General features: G+C 42.8%; 1 protein-coding gene across 1 annotated transcript; it reads left to right on the top strand.

Moving 5' to 3' along the window:
- Positions 1 to 800: 800 nt before the first annotated feature.
- ACAA2 (acetyl-CoA acyltransferase 2) lies at positions 801 to 19,365 on the top strand. The gene is made up of 10 exons (XM_005242883.4): positions 801 to 945; positions 5,627 to 5,793; positions 7,808 to 7,936; positions 9,744 to 9,860; positions 10,798 to 10,945; positions 13,374 to 13,549; positions 14,522 to 14,651; positions 16,860 to 16,930; positions 17,571 to 17,725; positions 18,661 to 19,365. The coding sequence occupies exons 1-10, from the start codon at positions 930 to 932 to the stop codon at positions 18,743 to 18,745; spliced, it is 1,194 nt and encodes a 397-aa protein (XP_005242940.2). The 5' UTR covers positions 801 to 929; the 3' UTR covers positions 18,746 to 19,365.
- The last annotated feature ends 1,774 nt before the right edge of the window (positions 19,366 to 21,139 follow it).

The following is a 21,139-nucleotide window of genomic DNA, read 5'->3' as shown; positions in this document are numbered from 1 at the left end:
AGGATCCTGCACGAGTTGGATCCACTTGCACTCACTCTGTGTTCAGATTTACATGGCATCATATTAGTTGGTTTTGCTCCCACCCTTCATTAGGATAAAAAGCTTCCCCAGTCCGCAGTAGTGCAGCTGAGGCCTCCACCCCCCCTTTCCTGTGTATCATCCATACAGTGCAAATTATATCGCGTTTCAGGATGATAACAAGCTGCTGGAGTCGTGCCAGTCGCAAACCAACCAGAGCAGCTTTCAGTCTCTGCGTAAATAAGAAGAAAACCCGTCTCTGCGCGCGGGGTCCCCTGCCGGCCGCATGGGACCCGCTAACACAAACTGCTGCAAAAGATCCCTGGCACCGAGCCCAGCGTGCAAAACCTGCTGGCTTAGAGCACAGCACCTGCTAGAAAACCTACGGCTGATTAAAAAAATAATATAAAAATTAGAAATAATCAATGCCAGCCTACAGCGGGGAGGTTTCAGTGCCCGGGAGACCCGGAGGCAAGCCCCACTCCCCACCCAAGCCACCAACGGCGGCCCCGGCCTCCGGGGGCCCGGCCCTGCCGGGGAGCGCGGCTGCCCCCGGGGCCGCCTGCCGCCGGCCTGCGGTGCCTTCCCCAGCCCAGGCCCCGCTCCCGCGGAGCTGCGCTTGGGCACCGGGGGCTCCGCACGGCCGGGCCGGGGCTGGGCCGGGGCCTGCCCTCCGCCGTTACCAGGGCAACGCGGCGGCGCCATTTCCCCCACCGCCGATTCGCCAAACCCGCGTCGTCCTTTCCAGGCACGGGGCGGGGGATACGGTAAGCAGAAAGAAAATAGGCGCCAAGTGAAACAACAACGTAAAACTCCACAAGCAAACAAAGAAAAAAAAATTTTTAAATAGATCCGCCCCCAGCGTGGCGAATGTGCGGCGGCGCAGGCGCGGCGGAGCGGTGTGGTGCGGGATGGCGCTGCTGCGGGGTGAGGCTCCTGGCTGCGCGGGGCTAGCGGGGCCCGTGTCCCCCTGAGGGAGCGGGGTGGCGGTGTCCCGGTGTCCCCCTGAGGGAGCTAGGGAGCGGGGCCTGGGGTCCCTGGCCCGTGTCCCACGGAGGGAGCCGGGTGGCGGGTCTGAGGCGGCGGTGAGGGGCAGGCCCGGCTGCAGGGGCTCGCAGCCCGCCGGCAGCTCCGCTTCTCCATCGAGAATCCGGAGTGGAGCCGGGGAAGCCGTGCCTGTCCCGCCGGGGGGATTTTCCTCAGCTGGAAATAAACGGCGTTAGGTGCAGAGGGGTAGGGAAGGGGCGCGGTGTCGGCCCGTTTTACACAACGGAACGGCCTGTGTGTGGCTCTCTGCGGTGCTTAAGCCGGGTCGGGTGCACGCAGACCCGTAGCAAAGGGTATGCCTGCCCGTCCAGTTCGCCTGCAGTGACCCGGAGTCGCTGGAGGTGCTGCCTGAAGCACCAGCGACTGAAAATTTCTTTTCTCACATCCAACCCCTGCCTGTGTCGGCACTGGCAGTGCAGGCTAAAAAGTCCACAAGCACCGGTGGCTCCCGGAGGTGTTCTGTGTGAAGGGGTGCTTCATGCTCAATGTGGTTTAAATTTTCTCTTAAAAAGGAGATAAACATGCCCTTTGATACCTGTTCTTGTTTAAAAAAAAAATTGAAATTGATTGAAATAGGGCTTTTATCTTTGACGGTGCTTTGCTGCTTGACAGACTGTGCCTGTCTTGTGTTGTGGTTTGGGATTTCGGTGCCAAAGCCTGTCTAATCAGTGTCGCAGTAATATTGCATTGCTCTGCCGAGCTGGGTGATACAGAAAGCGGCTTTGCCCATACTCCTTTGTTAGTTTTCTGTGCCTGTTTCAGGATCATCTTTAATCCTTTGCTGCAGTGGTTTTCATACATTGTTGTTGCTCCTTAACTTTTTTGGGGTTAACGATTGTTTTTTAGGTCTTCAAAGTAGGATCTGACTAAGAAATAGTTTCATACAAAGTACATTTGAGAAATGTTGGAGGGTTAGGGTGTATTTCAAACCTATAATAGCAGGTTAACAAAACCAGATTAAAAGCTGCCTTGAGTTGAGTGTTTGATAAGGATTCAGAGTGATCTTTTGCTTTCTAGCCCCAAAAGTTTCCAGATACCTATGCGTTTGGTAGTGGTCAGCTCTCATGCAGTGTTTATCACCTTGGAAAACTGCAGAGTCTCTGGAAGTCTTGCCATGGTAATGTTGCACAGTACTAATTAATGGTGACTTGGGAAGAGCTGTCAGAGGCCATAGAGTTCTTTCTGGCTCAGGGCTCCAGCCATCCCTTGTTGCCCCTCTTGAAATTCTGTGGAGAGAGTAGCACTTGTAGATGTCTCTCCAGTTAGGCAGGCTCTGAAGTAATATCCCTTTAGGGGAATGGCTCTGTGGTCAGATTAACACAGCATAACTCAACAGAGGTTGCACTGCTGCTTCTTTTCCTGGTTCAGTCCAGCCTTCTCTGTTAGTCTTGAATTACTGTGCAGGTTTTTTGAGCAACCAGAAGGTGAGCTCAGGTACAGAACTGATCCAAATGAAAATTAGCCCCTTGTTTTCTGCTGACTCTGGGTTGGTCTTCAGCTGCCTCCCTTACATGATCTGCTCTGGTTTATGCTTTGGCCCTGCTGTTGGGAAGGAGCGGGAAGCAGTGAGCAGCCCCAGTGAAAGCAAGAGAGGTGTCGTTATTGTGAAAGGAAGGTTTAAGGGCAAAGTTCCATCCTCGCCCCTAGAGTGTTTGTTTGTAAGGCAACCTGGTGTATGTGATTCAGCAAATAACATGAATAACCAGCAACTTGGCCAAAAGGGAGGAGAACGAGTTTTTTTAGCTTGGTCAGGTCCCTGAGCTGATCTGCAGCAAAGCCTTTTCATCAGCGGTTGCGGCACAGTTTTGGAAGGGGCAGAAATCGGTGAGCAGGAGGAGTGGTGGAAGGCAGAGTGTCCAGTCCTGCTTTGCTGAAGGGAAGATAAGCTTAGGAATATGAGATAATCCTTAAAAGAGCTAAGGGTCGTTTTTTTGCAGGTGTTGTTAACATTAAATGAAGACTCAAACTTAACATTCCATAAATTATTGTTAATACAATATATCTTGGCTAGTTAGATGAAAAACTACTGGTCTAAACTTAAATCTGTTACCTGAATACTTAGATCAGGGGTCCTCAAACTACGGCCCCCCAGGATCCTCAATCCAGCTCCCAGTATTTACAGAACCCCCTGCCCCCCCCTCCCCCGCCGGGACTTGGGGGGGAACCAAGCAGCCGCAGATGAATTCCTGCCACTTCATCTGCACGCTGGCCCCTGTTTAAAAAGTTTGACGACCCCTGGCTTAGAGAGTCCAGGGGCTAATTCTGCAGTAACTCTGTTGAACACATCTGTTTTCCATAAACATTAATCAGTTAAAATATCCTCACCTTTGTAAAAACAAAACTCGTAGGCGTTCACACCTGGTGTCTGTTAGCAGTTTTCAGCTTTTTTTTAAAAAAAAAAATGTGTACAACCGATGTAAAAAACATTCAGTCAATGGATTAAGAATTGTTTCAGGTTAAATTGAACTACTTGCTGGTATCAGTTCAGTGGTGGTTAAATCAAGAGTGAAAACCGATGATGGATATGGCGTACACTGTGTGTACAAGGGGTCAGTTCTGAGCATTTGTAACAAACCTGGGCACAAGACCTGTACTGCAGGACCAGCCTTGTTACTTTTCAGACCGCTGGATATACGGAGGCCTCTTGAGATAGGTATTTGTAATGGCTGTGATGTTCCCTCTACACGTGAAGACCTGAAGAGCAGGCTTTTTGGATGTATAATAGTTAGCAGCTGTTTATTCCTTTTGAGGAAATCGAAACTGTGAGAAGCAGAATTTAATAGTTACTGTGTCAGCAGTACATTTTAAGGGAGCAGGAGCAGCAGTAGCATGCTTAGCAAAGACTTCTTTCTAAGGTCTTCTGGGTACCCAGAAAGAAGCCCATGGGTGGCATCCTGCTGCGAGGGTGTTACTCTGTTTTGCTATGAATGTTTTTCACATTCATAGAATCACAGAATGGGTTAGGTTGGAAAAGACCCTTAAGGTCAAGTCCAACTGCTAAGCCCTGGCCCCGAGCGCCACAGCTACAGGTGTTATAAATCCCCCCAGGGCGGGTGCCGCCAGCCCCCCGGGCAGCCTGTGCCAGCCTTGGCCACCCTTTCCGTGACGGGATTTTCCCTCATTCCCAACCCAACCCTCCCCCGGCACAAGGTGAGGCCGTTCCCTCTCGTCCTGTCGCCTGTTCCCTGGGAGAAGAGCCCGACCCCCCTGGCTCCAGCCCCTCTCAGGGGGTTGCAGGGAGCCAGAAGGTCTCCCCTCAGCCCCCCCTCTCCAGGCTGACCCCCCAGCTCCCTCAGCTTCTCCTTATCAGATCTGACCCTGTCCTTCAGGCTGCAGTTTTTGCTTAGTCTGCTTCAGGGTATTTTGCAGGTGATCTTCTGAGCACATTCATTGCCCAGCCCTGCGTTCAAGGCTCTTGCCAGTGGGGTGAGCCTTGACCTTTGCCACTTTGGAAGGTCCTTTTCTGTGATCATGTAGCTTGGGATCCAAATACATGAGGGGCAGAGGAGCACCTTCTCTCTGACAACCCAGCCAGAGAATACGGCTCTCACTGCCTTGACAGAAAAGTCTGAATGCAGCTTTTGTGAGCAGCTTCATGAAGAGGCATTTTCATTTGCCTTCATCATTGTATCTGTATGTATCATTGCAGCGTTACTTAAAATAAGGGTGGGTGCTGCATGGCAGCTGTAGGAGAGAGGTATGCAAGCTCCGTTGTTCAACTGGAGGAAAGTTCACAGGCTGCCTCCCGCATGTTCCTGCACACAGAAGCAGAGGCGGCTGTGACAGGCAGTCAGTACGTGTTTGTTTTCGTTCGGACATGGCTTCTCCCAAGCTGGAATTCCTGTATAGACTGCTGCTGGCCAGTGCATGTGTACGTGGACGCTTGCATGCTATCTCCTATCAGTTGAAAACGGAGTTTGCTTTAGCATCAGTCTACCAGTTTCTGAGAAGTTTAGATGACTTGTAAAATTCTGGAAATAGCATGAAGTTTTTGATTAGGGAGTGGTTTTCCTCTTAAGTTAAAGGAATGAAGATTAAAATGCATATTAAAAGTTTTTTTGTTTTGCTTTATTTTTTTTTCCCTTTGTATAGACTGTTTCAGAGCATAAACCAAAGATCTGCTCACTTTTCTAGGATGAGGGGCTGGCTTCTTTGGTTTTGTTTTTTTGAAGAGCTGTTCCTCATCTGATTATTTCACAGGTATCCACTATGGGATTTCAGGGATGTTGCTTCCATGCTTTTAGTACACCAGCACTGGTGTCTGATGTGGTGTGGCAGCCTCCTTTGCTCGCTATCCAAACTGTTTTTCTCCAGACTTGTTTGTGGAAAGGAAGTATTTCTGAAACATTCCCAGCTTTTCTTTCTGACTGTTAATTCTGCGTGCCTTCCCTGTCTAAAGCATTGCTCCATCCTACATCTCCTTTATCTTGGAACTACGTAGCTTCATACTGCCTATGTTTACAAAGCTTGTGAATTTAGGATGTTACCCAGTTGAGGCTGACTCAGTGGCTTTCTGCCTGTTAGGTTCTGTGCATCTGGATAATTCTTGCTTCTGTTGCAGGTGTATTCATCGTCGCAGCGAAGCGAACTCCTTTCGGGAGCTATGGAGGTTTGCTGAAGGACTTCACAGCCACTGATCTGACCGAACATGCTGCTCGAGCGGCCTTGGCTGCTGGCAAGGTCTCTCCTGAGATCATTGATAGTGTTGTTGTCGGCAGCGTCATGCAGGTTGGTAGCATGGAAAACTTGCTGGTCAGTGATATGATTTCAGTGTGGTCCTATAGATAGTTACCTCTGTTTTGCAGCCAAGAATAAACCAAAGGGGTGGAAACAAAATGGGTAAGTAGCATCTATAGTGTAGTGTTTCCTGTTGGTGTTCAAGGGACATGCCCTGCGTGATTTTGGTATTGTTGGGAGCAAGGCTTAGCTTGCTTTTTTTTTAGTACCAAAGGCAGTTTAAACTAGGACAAGCTGATTTTCCAAAACATGTGGATTCATTAAATGGTTCGTTGCTCATCCCTGGTACATTTTTCGTATTTTAATGACTTGAGCTGCACTCAGTGATTAGTAGGTTTTCACTGGATTTTGTAAATCCCTTTCTTTCTGGAGACTGTAACTGACTTGAGTCTATTTCCCTTGAGTATTTCTGTTCCATTTTCTATGGAACTTTTTCAAGTGGATATGAGTTTACCCTGAGCTGGAAGGATACAAGCCTTGATTGGCAGAGACATTTGGACAATCGTATCTTTTCCAAAGACCTTGTGATGCAGATGCTGTTGTATGTGGGGCACCAGCACTGGAAAACTGGAGTTATCCACATACGTAGATGAAGGTCTTTGTTTTAGGCAAGACAGCAAACGGCATTTCTGGTTTGGTTTTGTTGTGTATTCTGACTTCACTGTTGCTAAGGGTAGGCACTCTAATTTTGTACTGAGTGTTTCAAGGGTGCGAAAGAAACAAATAACTGAGAACTTTTGTGATAAGTTAACAAAGGTGCAGTATTCCTTCTTAAGGATTTTTGGCCAAAAGAGTAGCTTTTGATTATTCTGTCTCCTACAGCTACCATCTCAGCTTCTTCTAATAAATATTTTAGGTTTTGTAAGAACTGTTTGCGGCCTAGAAAACAAAAAATTGCTGCATCCAAATCTCTTGTAATGCTTTTGCATAAAAAATAGTATTCTCCTAATAAAATGTCTTTTCATGTTGAAATTACATTTGTTTTCCTTTGCATCATACTCCCCCACTCCAATAGATCTTCTGGGGTTTTGTCCTGGATCTCTTTTAAGTATTACTTGATTAAGTTTAAATAACTATGAATGTATGACCATTTTAAACTCCCCTTCTTCAGCAGAAGTTGCTTGATGAATTTACTTATTTTTCCTGAACTTGCATTGGCACATAGCATTGCGCACATGACTTTGTGTTTGTAATACGTACTGGCTTAGGGCATGATCCCCAGGAGCATAAGTGTTCTCTCTGTTTGGAAAAGATCCATTACAAACTTATAGCAGTGCACAATTTTTTTTCCTGTACCTGTGTCCATCATCATCTGTTGACTCAGCAGTTGAAACGCAGAAGCTGAATTGTTTTTGTTTCATCTCCTGTTAGACCCGGTTTATTGAAGGAGTGGGTTCTGAAGGGTGTGGCACTTTGCTTTGAAATAGAAATGTGACAGAACTGTCTTTGAAAAGCTTTGGAGGAATGAGATTGCTTTGTTAGAACAGGCCAGTGTCCAATTAGAACGTCACAGTGATGAAATTTCACAAAGTGGATATGAAGCAGCAAAGCAGTCTCATTTTCCACACTGTCTGGTTTTTGGGGGCCCTTCCCCTGGATGTCTGAGCAATTTTAATCTACCTTGAAATAATTGCTGCTTGCCAGTCAGGATGTGGTCTTACAACAGTCTGTTGCCTGTGTGCTGCTTTGAAAATAAGGGATAAGGGAAAATGTAAGACTAGTAAGTTGCCAACTTCAGCTTTAACATCTGTAGTCCTGTTTTTTGCCTAATATCGAGCTTTTATGACACACAGTTTCTTTAAAGTGCACGTTAAAACATTGGCCCTTTTTGGTCATATGGGATGGTGTCATTTTAAAGAGAATCAAAGTGCTCCTTATGACTAGCAGGATTTCTGCTGAATATACACTAACTTTTTTCAGTGATGAGATTACACCATTTCATCAAGACTTTTGCTCTCCAAAGAAAATAAAGTGTAACAAAACCTCCTATTTGTTCTGTCTGCAGAGCTCCGCAGATGCGATTTATATTGCAAGACATGTCGGTTTACGTGTGGGAGTCCCTGTCCCAGTTCCAGCCCTCGCTGTCAACAGACTTTGTGGCTCTGGTTTCCAATCCATTGCCAGCGGATGTCAGGTACAAAGCTCTGTATTTCTGGATTAGTCTTAACTTTTATCAGACTGCTAATGTGAGAGATGTGTGTGGAAATGTGTACTTCATGTTTGGGATGAGTCTGAACATGGATTTTTAGCTAGCACTGGTAGAGTCTTCCTGTTGTCCTGCATGGTTTTGTGCAGGAGTTCAGCCTCCACAGTGCCGTATTTTGTGGTTGGTTTTAAAAATCATCATTTTAGCTATTTTTTTATTTAATGTAAGTTTTTAATAAACTTAAAAGTAAGCAGACTTAAATTTATTTAATGTAAAAGTTTAATGTAAGGAATGCAACAAGTGTTAGCCAGTGAATAGAGCTCAGCTGTGAATGTGGTTGCATTCTTGTGATCCTGTTTGCATGGATTGGAATTACTGGCCGTCCGAATCACTACAGCAGGCTTTCATCTTCTGATTGTTGTTTATATTCTCTATGTAAGCAGCAACCTGTGCTTTTAAGTGTGTTTTTGTTCAAAGATCGAAACCCTTTCATGGGTAAGATAATTTATAGCATCACTTCTTTTAAATTAGAAGAAAATCAACTTCTTCTTGAGCGGCTGGCCAAACCCACTGATTAAAATGGTACAATGAATTTTATTTCATTTGCTCATATGGACCAGTGGTCTACAACTAGCAGTGGTCTAGACTTAACAAAATTAAAGGTTATTTTATGAATAACCTTATTTATGAGCAACCGTGTAATTGGGGTTTGTTTGGTTGGGGGTTTTTGGGGATTGTTGTTTGGGTTTTTTTAGAGTTCCCCTTGACCAGAGAATTGCTTTAGGTCTGATTCCTTAGAAGAAAAGCATGTGGGAGACAATGTAGAGTTAAGGTTACGTGTTTACAATAATACCAGTCTGACTGTTTTCTAGCTCTTTCTGCAAAGGCTGTAAGATGTGTTGGTCTACGCAGAAAAAATCTGTTGGAGAATTTGACCACCTGTATCAAAAGTATGGTTGTGAGACCTTTTCCAAAGACAGCATTTCATCAATGCAGTTAATGTTTCTGTATTATTCTGGCACACAACAAAGCTGCAGCTTCTATTCTGAGCTGCTTAAATGTGCACAAAGTTTTTGGTAACTGTAGGAAGCATCTCAGCACATATTACGACAGATCATTCATACTAATTATTAACGAGTTGTCTCAAAGGCATATCATTTCATCTGCTTCCATTCCATTACACAAATAACGTTATCTGTCCAACTGAGTGATTCATTTTAAGGAAGCAGAATTTTTTGAGTGGTCTGATGGCACATTTAGGAATTGGGGCTTTTAGGTTCTGTGTGCTTTGCCAATGATGAATTAGTGTGTTTTGGGGATTTCTTTTGTCAGCTTACCTGGCTAATGTTTTCTGAGATGATGCCTGGTTTTTTTAGAATTGTAAGGTCTAGTTTCAGGCTTTGAAGTTTAATTTGTGTTCCTTTTGAGAAGATTGGGAGCTCAAAACAAAAAAAATAAATAATCTAAACCATCTGTGAACCTAACCACACAAGCATGCAGATGTTTAATGGCTTTGTTCCTCTGTCCTGTCACATGTGTGCACTCTTACTCTCTTCCTCCCTCATTGATATAATCATTCCTGGCTGAAAGAAGGAAGAAGGAACACCTAATGAAAGAGACTGACCCCAATCTTAATAGAAGGCTAAACCCTTCGTAAATGTACACATGGCTGAGCTTGAACTCATTCGGTGTGTGTGGCTTTGTAGGTGATGAAATCTTTTTCTAAAACAGTTGTTATTGCCTTACAAAACCAGCAAACTAAATCCTAGACCTGTTTTATTTTTTCTGTTAACAGGAGATTTGCCTTAATGAATCAGAAGTTGTTCTGTGTGGTGGAGCTGAAAGTATGAGCCAAGCTCCTTATGCAGTTCGAAACATTAGATTTGGAACCAGATTAGGAGCAGAACTCAAGGTCTGGTACTTTTTTTACTTTCCTCTCTGAACAAAGTCACATTTACAGAACAACATAAAGTATCAGGTCTGTAGACGCTGTATCCTTGCAAACGAAATTATTGGAGATCAGATCCAGATTTAGTTGTTCAAAGCATTTATTCAGTATTCAGACATTATCAGAACAGTAGCTTCAGGCAATTTTGTTAGGCATGCTGGTTTTCTAGGTTTTCCAAAACCATGTTTGAATTCTTGTTCCATGTGACACGTTATCAACAAACTCTTAGACACAAAACTTTGTTTGCTTGGTACATTCCATCAGAGCCTGTATATAACATAAAAACTTGTCAGAGGCTGTGAAATAGAGCCTTTTTTTTTTTAATGGAAGGCTGGCTGGTAAAGAACATGTATACCTCCAAGTTACAAGCATCTCTCACTTAAAAGTAGGAACATGAAGTTAAATCCATTGACAGACAAGTTATTTTTAATTTTCTGATGATAAATCCTCGGTGAAGTGTGGGAAACCTGCAGCAGGATGCAGTTCAGCTCTGATAATTACAGTTTACTCAGTGGGTCATAACCAACATAAGAATGCTAAATTAGGCTATTTTAGTGCTTCAGTCCTTTGGTTTTTCTATGCTATATTGGACTGACTGATCTTGCCTTTTATCTGGTTAAGTGAAGTTAGATTTGAGTGTTTTCTCACCTGAAATGTTTTACCTACAGAAACCTTTGACTCTAGACACTAGAGTACAATTCTTGATAAAATAAAATAACACATAAGAACTTGCATACTCTTTTGCAGTCTGTTTGTTCTAATTTAAATAAATTATCTGTAGGTAACCTGAGTTAATTTTGACAAAAAGGCATTAGTTTCCAAGAGGTTGCAGAATAATTAGAAGTAGTAAATGTTAATGATGCTGTGCTTCATAATTTTCTTTTCATAATGTTTCTTGCAGTTGGAAGACACATTGTGGGCAGCTCTGACAGATACATATGTTAAAATACCTATGGCAATTACAGCTGAAAATCTGGCTGCAAAATACAATATCACTCGAGAGGACTGTGACCGATACGCATTCAAAACACAACAGAGATGTAAAGCTGGTTAGTAAATTTAGGAATGGAAGTGTTTATATGATACTAGTTTCAAATCTAGTCAGTTTTTAGCATAGAGTCAAAGTATTTTTAAGTTTTGTGTAGCTCTTGGTGTGATTTGCCTTTTGATTTGCAGATACTATAGTTCATGTTTTTGCTTGCCCTGTGATACAAGTAGCCCGTTCCTGGGGGGTTTGGCTTTGAATATACGGAGTCAGGTGTTGTGTTTATCAGCAGGTTAAGTGATGAGCCCCTTTCCACTGGCTTGCTGTGTCTTCCTAGTGGACGTTCAGCAGTCATCCAGGCAGCAAGTGCCATTGGCCTGTCACATGTAACCTCCTGCCTGAACAGCATTCATGTTTATGGATTACTGGAGAGGGGCCAGTGATGGCTACCAAGATGATGAGGGGACTGGAGCATCCCCCTGATGAGGAAGGGCTGAGGGAGCTGGGGCTGTTCAGCCTGGAGAAAAGAAGATTGAGAGGGGAGCTTATCAGTGCATACAAGTACCTTCAGGGCGGGTGCCAGGAGGACGGGGCCAGGCTCTTTCCAGTGGTGGCCAGAGACAGGGCAAGGGGCAACGGGCACAAACTGCAGCACAGGCAGTTCCGTCTGAACGTGAGGGAAAACTTCTTCACCTCGAGGGTGGCAGAGCACTGGCACAGCTGCCCAGAGGGGCTGTGGGGTCTCCTTCTCTGGAGATACTCAAAACCTGTGTGGACACGACTGAGCAACCTGCTGTAGGTGAACCTGCCTTAGCGGGGGGTTGGACTAGATGGTCTCCAGAGGGCCCTTCCCACCCTGACCATTCTCAGATTCTATGAACATGGCTTGTTGGTGCCCCTTTGGTGGGATGCCTTGCCCTTGTCTTGCCTGCGACAGAGCAATGTTGTCCCCAGCGTGCCTCACTCCCCCTATTTCTTTCCTCTCAGCTGCAGAACGGTCCTGTCCCACAGCAACCCCAATCCTTCTTGCATACAAGCATGTGCTATAATTGATCTAAATTATTTTTCTTTTGGAAATCATATGCTATTTGACAACTCTTAAACGATTAGAGCAGATGGAATCTGAAGAGGGGTTATTTGTTGAGGACCTGTGTTTAAACTGTTCTCTGGGTGGTTTAGTGGCCAGAGCCATCAGTGGGAGGCATTGGGTTGCTGTGAAGTTGATGAATAGTGTAAACAGGATGGTACTTCAAAAGACCAGTAGAATGCGTAGGGATCATCCTGGGAGTTCAGCATCTGCTGTAACCCAGAAGTGAACATAAGAGGCAAAAATATAAACATGCTTTTAGATTCTAATGGTGGTGCTATTTAACACCTGCTACTCTTGAAGGAAAACTTTATATTTTCTTCTATGGATGAAGCAGTGCTTTTTCTAACTTCTTTTAGTCATGTGTTATCTTCCCTGCTGATCTTGTTAGCTAACTCCTGCAATTCCTGAAGCCTTTGCTAGAAACTGTGCCCCTGAAGAGGCTTTTGCTTCTTTCTTGTTTTCTAGAATTTTTGCCTTGCTGTTTTTATTTCTGCTTGTTATGACCAGGTCATCTTATTCTCAACTAAAGGGAGTCCTGTGGCTAGCAAGGAAAGAAAAACATTTTGTAGAATTTATTGAGAAGTTCAGAGGTAGCTAAACAACATCAGATATGGAAGTTTCAGTGCCTTAGTTTTAAATCCCTTGGAGCTGCATTTGTGGAATGATTTGAAGTGGCTGAGAGTCTTGGTTCAGTTATGTGAGATAGGATACATCTGTGTGTTCACAATAAAACATGGTGGATACAAAAAGTAGCATTTAATTACCTGAATATTGGTGTCTAAGGTTATGGTAGGTGATGTGGCCAGATGCTCTTATGGGCATCTTAAATACCTACAATGTTTTGAATTGTCTCTGGTTATTTAGGCAGCTGAATCCCATTCTGAGTTTGTAACTTGACTGTGAAATCCTGTGGAGGAGCACCTTGGACAGGATTTTAATTGATACACAATAACTTATGCTCATTATCAACAGAGAAGAAATGGCTCAGCATTTTTTCCATGTTCCTCTGTAAGTGAGATTTAGTTTCTTGGCCCGTTGATAACTGACAGAGCCGTAGAATAAATCAACAGTATAGGGGGATGTGTACCAAACAGAAATCTAGTGGTTAAAAAAAAATAAAATCAGTTATTTAAAGCTGAAATAACACTTCCTATTAGAGACTTTCTTTGCAGGAGTTTGAGAATGTATATTTGTAGAGTTTTTTGCCCAGTTTCTAAAAAAAACAAACAGTAAACACCAACCAGCCTATTTAAGCAAAATAAAACATAAACAGTACTGTCCCTGGACTCTGGTTAAAATAGAGCAAAAAATGTGTGCACATGAAAATAGCATTATTGGTCATGCTGCGCAATCATCTTGATATTTTTATCAAGTTATTTTGTTTTCCTTTTTGTGGTTACAGCTCATGATGCTGGTTACTTCAATGCTGAGATGTCACCAATTGAAGTGAAAACAAAAAAGGGGAAAGAAAGTATGCAAAAGGACGAGCACCCAAAACCCCAGACCACTCTGGAACAATTGGCAAAACTCCCATCTGTCTTTAAAAAGGATGGAACGGTCACGGCTGGGAATGCTTCAGTGAGTATGTCAAAGCCTTGGGTTGTGCAAGTGTCACCTCTAAGGTTCTCCAAATGTATTGTTACTGTATTTATGTCTCACTGAGCTGCCTTTGGCTGTCAGCAGTGCCTCCTGATGAAAATGATCTCTCATTCTGCAACTGAGTGCCCCTGGTTGACTGTTCCAGCCCCAAGATGGCAGGGGATCCTTCCGTCTGCTCCCATGTTCTAAAATTTGGTTTTGTGGACTGGCACTGTTCTTTTAGCGAGGCACTGACACTTCCTCCTCAGCCTGCAATTATTCCCGTAGTGGCCGTGTAGAATTAGCCATTCTGCTTTCTTTTGGAGGGCAATGATTACTGAACACTTGCTTTACAAATCATGTATTGCATTAGCAGGCATACTGCTGCCTCTCATCCTTGTACTGCAATTAGTATCCTCTCTAGTCCAAACCACATTTTGCTCTTACGCAGAGCAGACTTGGTGCTTAGCAGCATGTCATTATGGACTGTTCCTCTTACACTTACTTTCTTAATCAATTGATCCATGTTCTTTGGGCCAGAAGGACCACTGTGATCGTGTAGTCTGAATTCCTGCCTGAAATAGATTGTAAGCACAGTAAGTATGGGTGTCTGTAAAGTATCTTTTTTTAATTAATAGTACATACATTATCCAATATTAATAGTGGTTTTGCAAGTTTACAGAATGACATTTCCAGTGTAAGGGAGACTTTAAGTTGGCAGAGATGTGGTTTACCCTTCTAAAACACTGAAATAAATTGAACAGCTATATTTAACTTTCTTTTGCGGTCCACAGAAAAATGAAAGATTGTGGTTTGTTGTTTTGAATTAACACTAATACAATTGTCTGTTAAATGCTAGTAACAGTGTCTGGGACTCAAGGGTTTTTTTTGAGGGGCATATTTAGTTTGAAGTGTGGGGGTTTTTTGTTTGTATTTTCGTGCACTAAGAATGTGTTTCTCTCTTATTGCAAGGGGGTGTGTGATGGAGCTGGTGCAGTCATCATTGCCAGTGAGTCAGCCCTTAAAAAGCACAGTCTCACTCCTCTGGCAAGAGTAGTAGCATATCACTCATCTGGCTGTGACCCCTCCATAATGGGCATTGGTAAGTTGCAATAAAGCATGTTATTTTATAGCATCAAGCAGCATTAAAATACTCATGTGTTGGGCATTCTAGAGCAAAGAGTCTGCAGTGTGCCGAGTCTGGTAGCTCTGAAGACTGTGTGCCTTACTACAGAGAGACTGTCCATCCCATGGTGTCAGTCCATCCCTCTTTAACCAGAGGGGCTGACTCACCCCTCGGTTCAGCTGAAAAGGGCACGTGCAGTGCCTGACCTGTAGCATGAGCACTGAACTGTAGTCCCACAGACACCTCTTTATTTTCCTTTTTTACTCTGTTAGTAAGTCAAGAAAATTGGCACTCTCCGTGTTTTCTAAAACCGATTTTCTCCTGAAATTCAGTTGTTTCCTGTAAGCTTCAAATCCCGTTATTAAATGTGTAACCGAGTTGTCTTCCTTGCCTCTTGCTGAAGGTGTATTGGCTGTGTGTACACCTTTCAGCAGTTACTTAGTTGCCCAAGCTAAGATTGGATTCCAGAATACACATCTATTCAGGTATTATTTTGGCAAACCAGCTACTTCTCTTTTTTTTGTTAGTCCCTTTCTTTATGCTTTCTAATAAAGTAGCTGTTAACACAGACAAACCCTCCAAGCCAATCCAGACACCCCAGGATTTTTCCCTTCTGTTTAGTTTGTAGACAGCATTGTATCCCAGCATCGCTTTTCCTTTCTGCCATTCTGTTCAGAGAAGTCATTGTTGACTGGTTCCATGTGTCAGTAGAAATGCAAATGAAGCATTGTCAGGTTTGTTTTCTTGATCAGACTATCTGACTAACACAACCTTCAAAGCAAATGTAGAGGGAGGCTTTCTTTCACTAGACTTCATGCTGTCATTGTGCTTTCTAAACTAGCCCATTCTTTCTAGGTCAGGCAACTCTTTTAGCTTGTTTAAAAACTTCATAAATCACATGGAGAAACATTTAGTATCCTAACTCCTTACCACCACAGCTTGTCCCCAGCAACTCAAAAAGACCAGATGAGATTCATTGACTTGACAGCAACAGATCTGAGAACAGGAGCTCAGTCTAAGCAACTGCCCTTTCACATACTGATAGTGATGGGGAGTCCTGCCTCACAATATCTAGTGAGAGAAGTCATTGTTTTTAAAAAAAAAGGAGAGAGAGAAAGAGGGGAAAAAAGTCTACTTGGCTGTCACTAATGGTCTTTGTGTTGTCCACATGAGACCCTCCCATTACTCTCACGCGTAACAGGCATACTAAAATCCGTCTGTAATGAGATGCATTTAGAGTCTAGTATTAAGCTGCCTGAGGCTTTCTAATAATCCACTGAGCTTTGAACTGGGCCCTTCTTTTAATTTTTCTGTCTCTTCAGTCATTTACTTCTCTTTATGGTTGTTTTTTTTATTCTTTGAGCTATGAGTTTTCAAAACCCATCTTTTGGTACTGAGATAGCATTTAGGATTGGGGTTTTTTTTTGTCAGCTACCATCTAACTTCTCAATATCTTTATCCTACAAGCACATATCTAATTAACTGTTTCAAATTCTCTTTGACTGTATTTTCCCTTAGGTAGCTGTGCTTTGAGATTAATCTCCTCTGTAGTGAATTACATTAGGTCATAGAAGTCCGCTTCCTTCAGAGAACAGTTTTACTGCCAAACTCAAATATTCTCCAAAAATAGTTGTCCTGTCTTCAGTCGGCTGGGACCTGGTCCAAGGGAACAGTTTATTGGTTTTTTTACTAGAAGATTTTCAGATAAAGTATATTAAGAACACCAAAACAATACCCTTAACTAAGCACATGACTGGCAAACTCTAGAACTTTTTCTTTTTTGTATACCTGGAGGCAGCAAGTTGTGAGGAAAGAATACACTGAAGCAAGAGTACTGGGAAGGAGAATGCCTCAAAAAGTGTTGTGACATTTTTTTATTTGGCTGGGGACTGTCAGTTCTCTTGACTTGAAAGCTATGTCTGTGTTTGCCAACATAGTTGTGCAGCAGTACTGACACTCTTAACTTTCCCTGGCAGTGTGTTGAGAAGGCTGCCAAATAGTTTTGAGGTTTACGGGTTCTCTTACCACCTAATAAAGCAGGTGAGTGGCATATCCAGAATTCATTGGCTGCACAGAAGCTTGTGGGAGGGGATTTGATGAGACTTTATGAAGCTATCCTATGTGTAACGTGTTTATAAGCCTCTATTTTTTTAATTTAACTAACTACATAAAATTTCCAAATAGGCCCTGTACCTGCAATTACAGAGGTTCTGAAGAAAGCAGGATTGACTCTGAAGGACATGGATTTGGTAGAGGTAAGGAGTTTTAATATAAGCAGTGAAGTTATTCCTGATCTTCATAGCAGAAACATACCACTCATATGTGTAGCTTGCCCTCATGAGGTAAGTGTTTCTGCGTGTCTGGAGCCCACCTGTCTTAGCTTGCCTGTCTGACCTCTGTCCATCCAGCTTCTAACACACAGTTGCACAGTCATCACAAAAATCCAAGGCACGTGGAAATTGGAAACGGCACGATAGCATTCCATGGAACAAATAATACCCTCATGTGACAAGAAATTTTACTCTGTTGGCTGGACTGTTAATGCTTTAAGTTAGTGATACTTCTCCATTTGTGAACAAGGCCCTTTTTTGTCAGAGCTGTAGGCTCTTCACAAACACACGGCATCAGAATATGCCATGCCTGGTTTTATATAAAACATACTACATTCTTGGTTTGTATCACATGTTCTGGAAGGATTTGAATTTGAATTGGGTTGGCATGACAATTTTTATGTTGTCAGAGTATGCTTTTATAAACATAATGTTTAATACTTTTCGCAATCAAAATGACCTAAAGAAGAAGCGCACCTCATTTAATCTTGTGTGCGCACATGCTGCTGAAAGCTTGTGTGGAAAGTCAGACATGAACAGTGGTATTGTTTCTCTGGTGCTGTAGGTGAATGAGGCATTTGCACCTCAGTATCTAGCTGTTGAAAAAGTTCTGGGCCTTGACCCTGAAAAAACCAATGTCAACGGAGGTGCCATTGCTATGGGTCATCCTTTGGGTGCTTCAGGATCACGGATCACAGCTCATCTGGTCCATGAGTTAAGGTATGTATGTGGCCGATAGCCGCTGGTAAGTCGATGCAAGTGCTGATGTAGTTACACCTGCAAAAGATTTTTGGTCTGGATGCTGCGTGACAAAAATCTTCCAGTTGACTAGCTTTCAACTCCTCTCACTGCAGTGTAGCAGTTCCTGTATGTATTTGTTAACTTTGTGCTGAGCCCAGGTCCTGCACCTTGCCTCATATTCCAGTCTGCTGTCATTACAGGGTTTTTTGCTTCCTCTAGATCTGATCCAAGCCTGCCATAGTCAGTGGGAAGGTTTCCTGTTTTGAAATGGCCTTTGAGCAAAGCCTGTTCCCTTATTAACAAGGTGTATTTAAAAGGTGTTGTCATCACCTTCTTTCGCTTTTAGTCAGTTTTCAGCAGTTTGAAGTCTTTTGGCTTGCTTGATACGCTTAGCCCCATTTCAGTCTGAATTTTCCTTTTTTTTTTTTTTTTTTTTTTTTTTAATGACCCTCGGGGCACGGATCATTCTACCTTTTTGCTTGGACCTGCAGCACGATGTTAGTGTCCAGCCATAAAGCCGCAGTTAATTTGCACCTTGTGGAAAGCTGTAGAAAACTTAGCTTTAAAAAACTACCTAGACAATAAAATTGTATTTTACTTCTGTCGTTTTTATTATGTGGTGAAACCACAAGTATTTCAAATATGTCATTCTTTGCCATTTTGTGTTCGTAAGAACAATATAACCTACTGTCTTTCAGATGGCAAAAGACTCAGACCTGCAACTCCTATTTTTTCTACAGAAGTATTCCAACATCAGTTCAGGCCTCATGATGTTTTTCTAGAAAAAGAACATACACATTGTAGAACATCGTCTTTAGTAGTACCTAATTGATAGCTAGTTTCAGAAAATCAGGACAACAGCTGCTAGGGTTTCATAAATAGAAATAATTCTCCCTGTTGTTTTTTCTGTACAGGCGTCGTGGTGGGAAATATGCTGTTGGGTCAGCTTGCATTGGTGGTGGACAAGGTATTGCTGTTATCATTGAGAACACAGCCTGAGCAATCCTGGGGACTGCGCTCGTCACCCAAATTACTAATTCCTCGAGAAAATTCTGCCTTTTGTGACAATAAAGCATCACTGCCTGCCTTCCTTTTGTGCCATTCCTGCCAGGTAAAGGAACAGCTGAGGAGTCTGAATTCTGAACAAAAAGATTAATTACTATCTTTCTAACTAAAGGAAGTGTAGCATCAATGTAATTGCACACTGATGAAGTATTTTCTAAAAGCCTCTTTTCAATCAAAGTTAATGTATTTCTGTAGCAAAATTCTTTTCATTTCCTGAGGAAACTGCTTGTCAAACTTTCACCAAACCTGCCTTAAAATAGCAGTCAGAGCAGCTTTTTAAGCAAGTATTGCTTAAACTGTTCTTATTTCAGCTACTGCTGGCACATGTGCCTCTTTTATCATTAGGAAATGTGAAAATTTAATTTGAGACCTTCTGAAGTATATACTGATTTTAGATTGGTGGCTATAACCATCTGTTTTACAAGGGAAAAGAAAATAAGCAAAAGTTGAAATTTTCATTGTGCCCCGTAAAAGAAAAATAAATATAACAGGGGAAATAAAAAGGCTTGCTGTTCGTTTGTTTATTTTAAAGTAAATCACTGTGAGAATTGTTACTTTTGGTAAGCCTGTGTTTGTTTTGGAGAGACTGTTTTTCCTGGCTGAGGGCTTACTGGTGTTTACTAGTTAGTTTCTAGATAACTCTACCAAATCTGCTAGCCTTCCAAGAAGGGGGATTGGTGCATCTAACTGTTGCTGCATGGCAAATGTGTATATACAGCAACTCATTACTTAACTGCCTCTGATAGGATCATCTAGGTTTCTCGGGTCGCTTAATGCAGGACTGTTGTTAGCTAATTTGAGAATCTGAGCAAGTTGTCTTGCCTCTCCCAGGCAGTGGAGTTCCAGTTATGAATCATTTGATGTAATGTCCGTGACATTTGGCTGAAGTGAGATCTCCGTTGACTGTGCTCACTGAAGTCCTGTAGGCTCACTGTACTGTCAAGAGCAACTTGCAGCTTGCTCTGGCATAGATGTCTACATCAGGTACTCAGTTGGACACATCCCATGTCCGAGACAGCACATGCTTCTTCATAGTCTGTACTATGCTACATAGACTAAAATAGCAGCAGACTTCAGCCTTCACTCTTCCTCATCTTCTACCCACTGTCAAAATATTGCTTATCTACAATTTCTTGCCAATCCACTGGCATGAGGTGTGATGATTGTGAAAGACAGGAGGTTATTCAAAACCTGACTGCCTAGCCTAGCAGGAAATTCAGGTCAAGGCAAGTATTAGTGCAACTAGTGGCGAACAGTTGAAGTACACTCATCACTGTTCCTGGGGTTTTATGGTTGTAGGGTCTTTAATTATTGTAGAAATATTTACCGCTGCTTGTGCGGATTGAAAAAACCCCACCCAGCTGCCATAAGGCAGCAAACCACATGTTCATCTAATACAGTATCTCGTTCCCTCTTTCTACTGTATCTTAGTAAGTTAGGATTACTGAGGTTTTGCTGTTGAAGATGCAGTTGCCACATGGATTTTGTAAAGCAGGATGATTTCTATTCTTAGTTCCTTCCCTAACAACCAGTAACTAATTTCTCTTCCTTCTTGACTGTGGATAATCATTGAACTCTTATTTTCAGAGAACTAGCTGCAGTTTTTCCAAGACCTCATCCCTGAGTGATAGCAGTTCTTTCAGAGCTCGTGACTGTGTATGTAAAGAATAATCCCTTTGTGCACTTTATTTTGCACGTAATGTTTCATTTCCCCTTTTTATCACTCAGTTTTTTGAGATCCATGTGTAATTGTAGCTGTCAGAGTTGAATTCGGTCATCCTGAGTAATGGTGTATTTTCTGCAAAATGCATCGTGATGTCCACCTCGTTTTCGAGGTAGCTTATGAACGTTACCAGCACAGATGATTGTATATCCTGCTCATAACCTTTCTTTGCTCTATGAGCCAAGTGCTTATTATCCTGTTCATTTCCTGTAAGAGCCTCTGGTGAGGGGCTTTGTCATACTGAAGTGGAACAGTGAAATCCTTTTCTGTGAAGTTACTGGGACTTAATGTACTGCACTTCTAAGGCATGCAACTTCTTCCATAACTTCCAGATTTTACAGTTCAGTGTCCACTTTTTCAGAGGTGGTAAGTGACAATGCTCTTGTTTTAGGAGTAAATTTAATCTTTCTCTTTTTGCCTGTCTGTGGTCTCAGGCTGCAGTGCCCGGTGGTCTAAACACTCCTTAAGGATGACAAGGTCAGTTTGGTTAGGGAGAATGCAATCCCTTCTCTAGGTTTAAAACCAACCTAGGTGTTCTATTTAGGCGAGTTATATGTAGGTTATCCAAACATACTTCTGCTCTCTGTTGCCGATTTGAAACATGG

The sequence above is a fragment of the Falco peregrinus genome, chromosome Z (assembly GCF_023634155.1).
Source record: "Falco peregrinus isolate bFalPer1 chromosome Z, bFalPer1.pri, whole genome shotgun sequence".
Classification (NCBI taxonomy): Eukaryota; Metazoa; Chordata; class Aves; order Falconiformes; family Falconidae; genus Falco; species Falco peregrinus.
The sequence above is the reverse complement of the archived record's forward strand: the minus strand, read 5'-3'. Positions and strand labels throughout refer to the sequence as shown.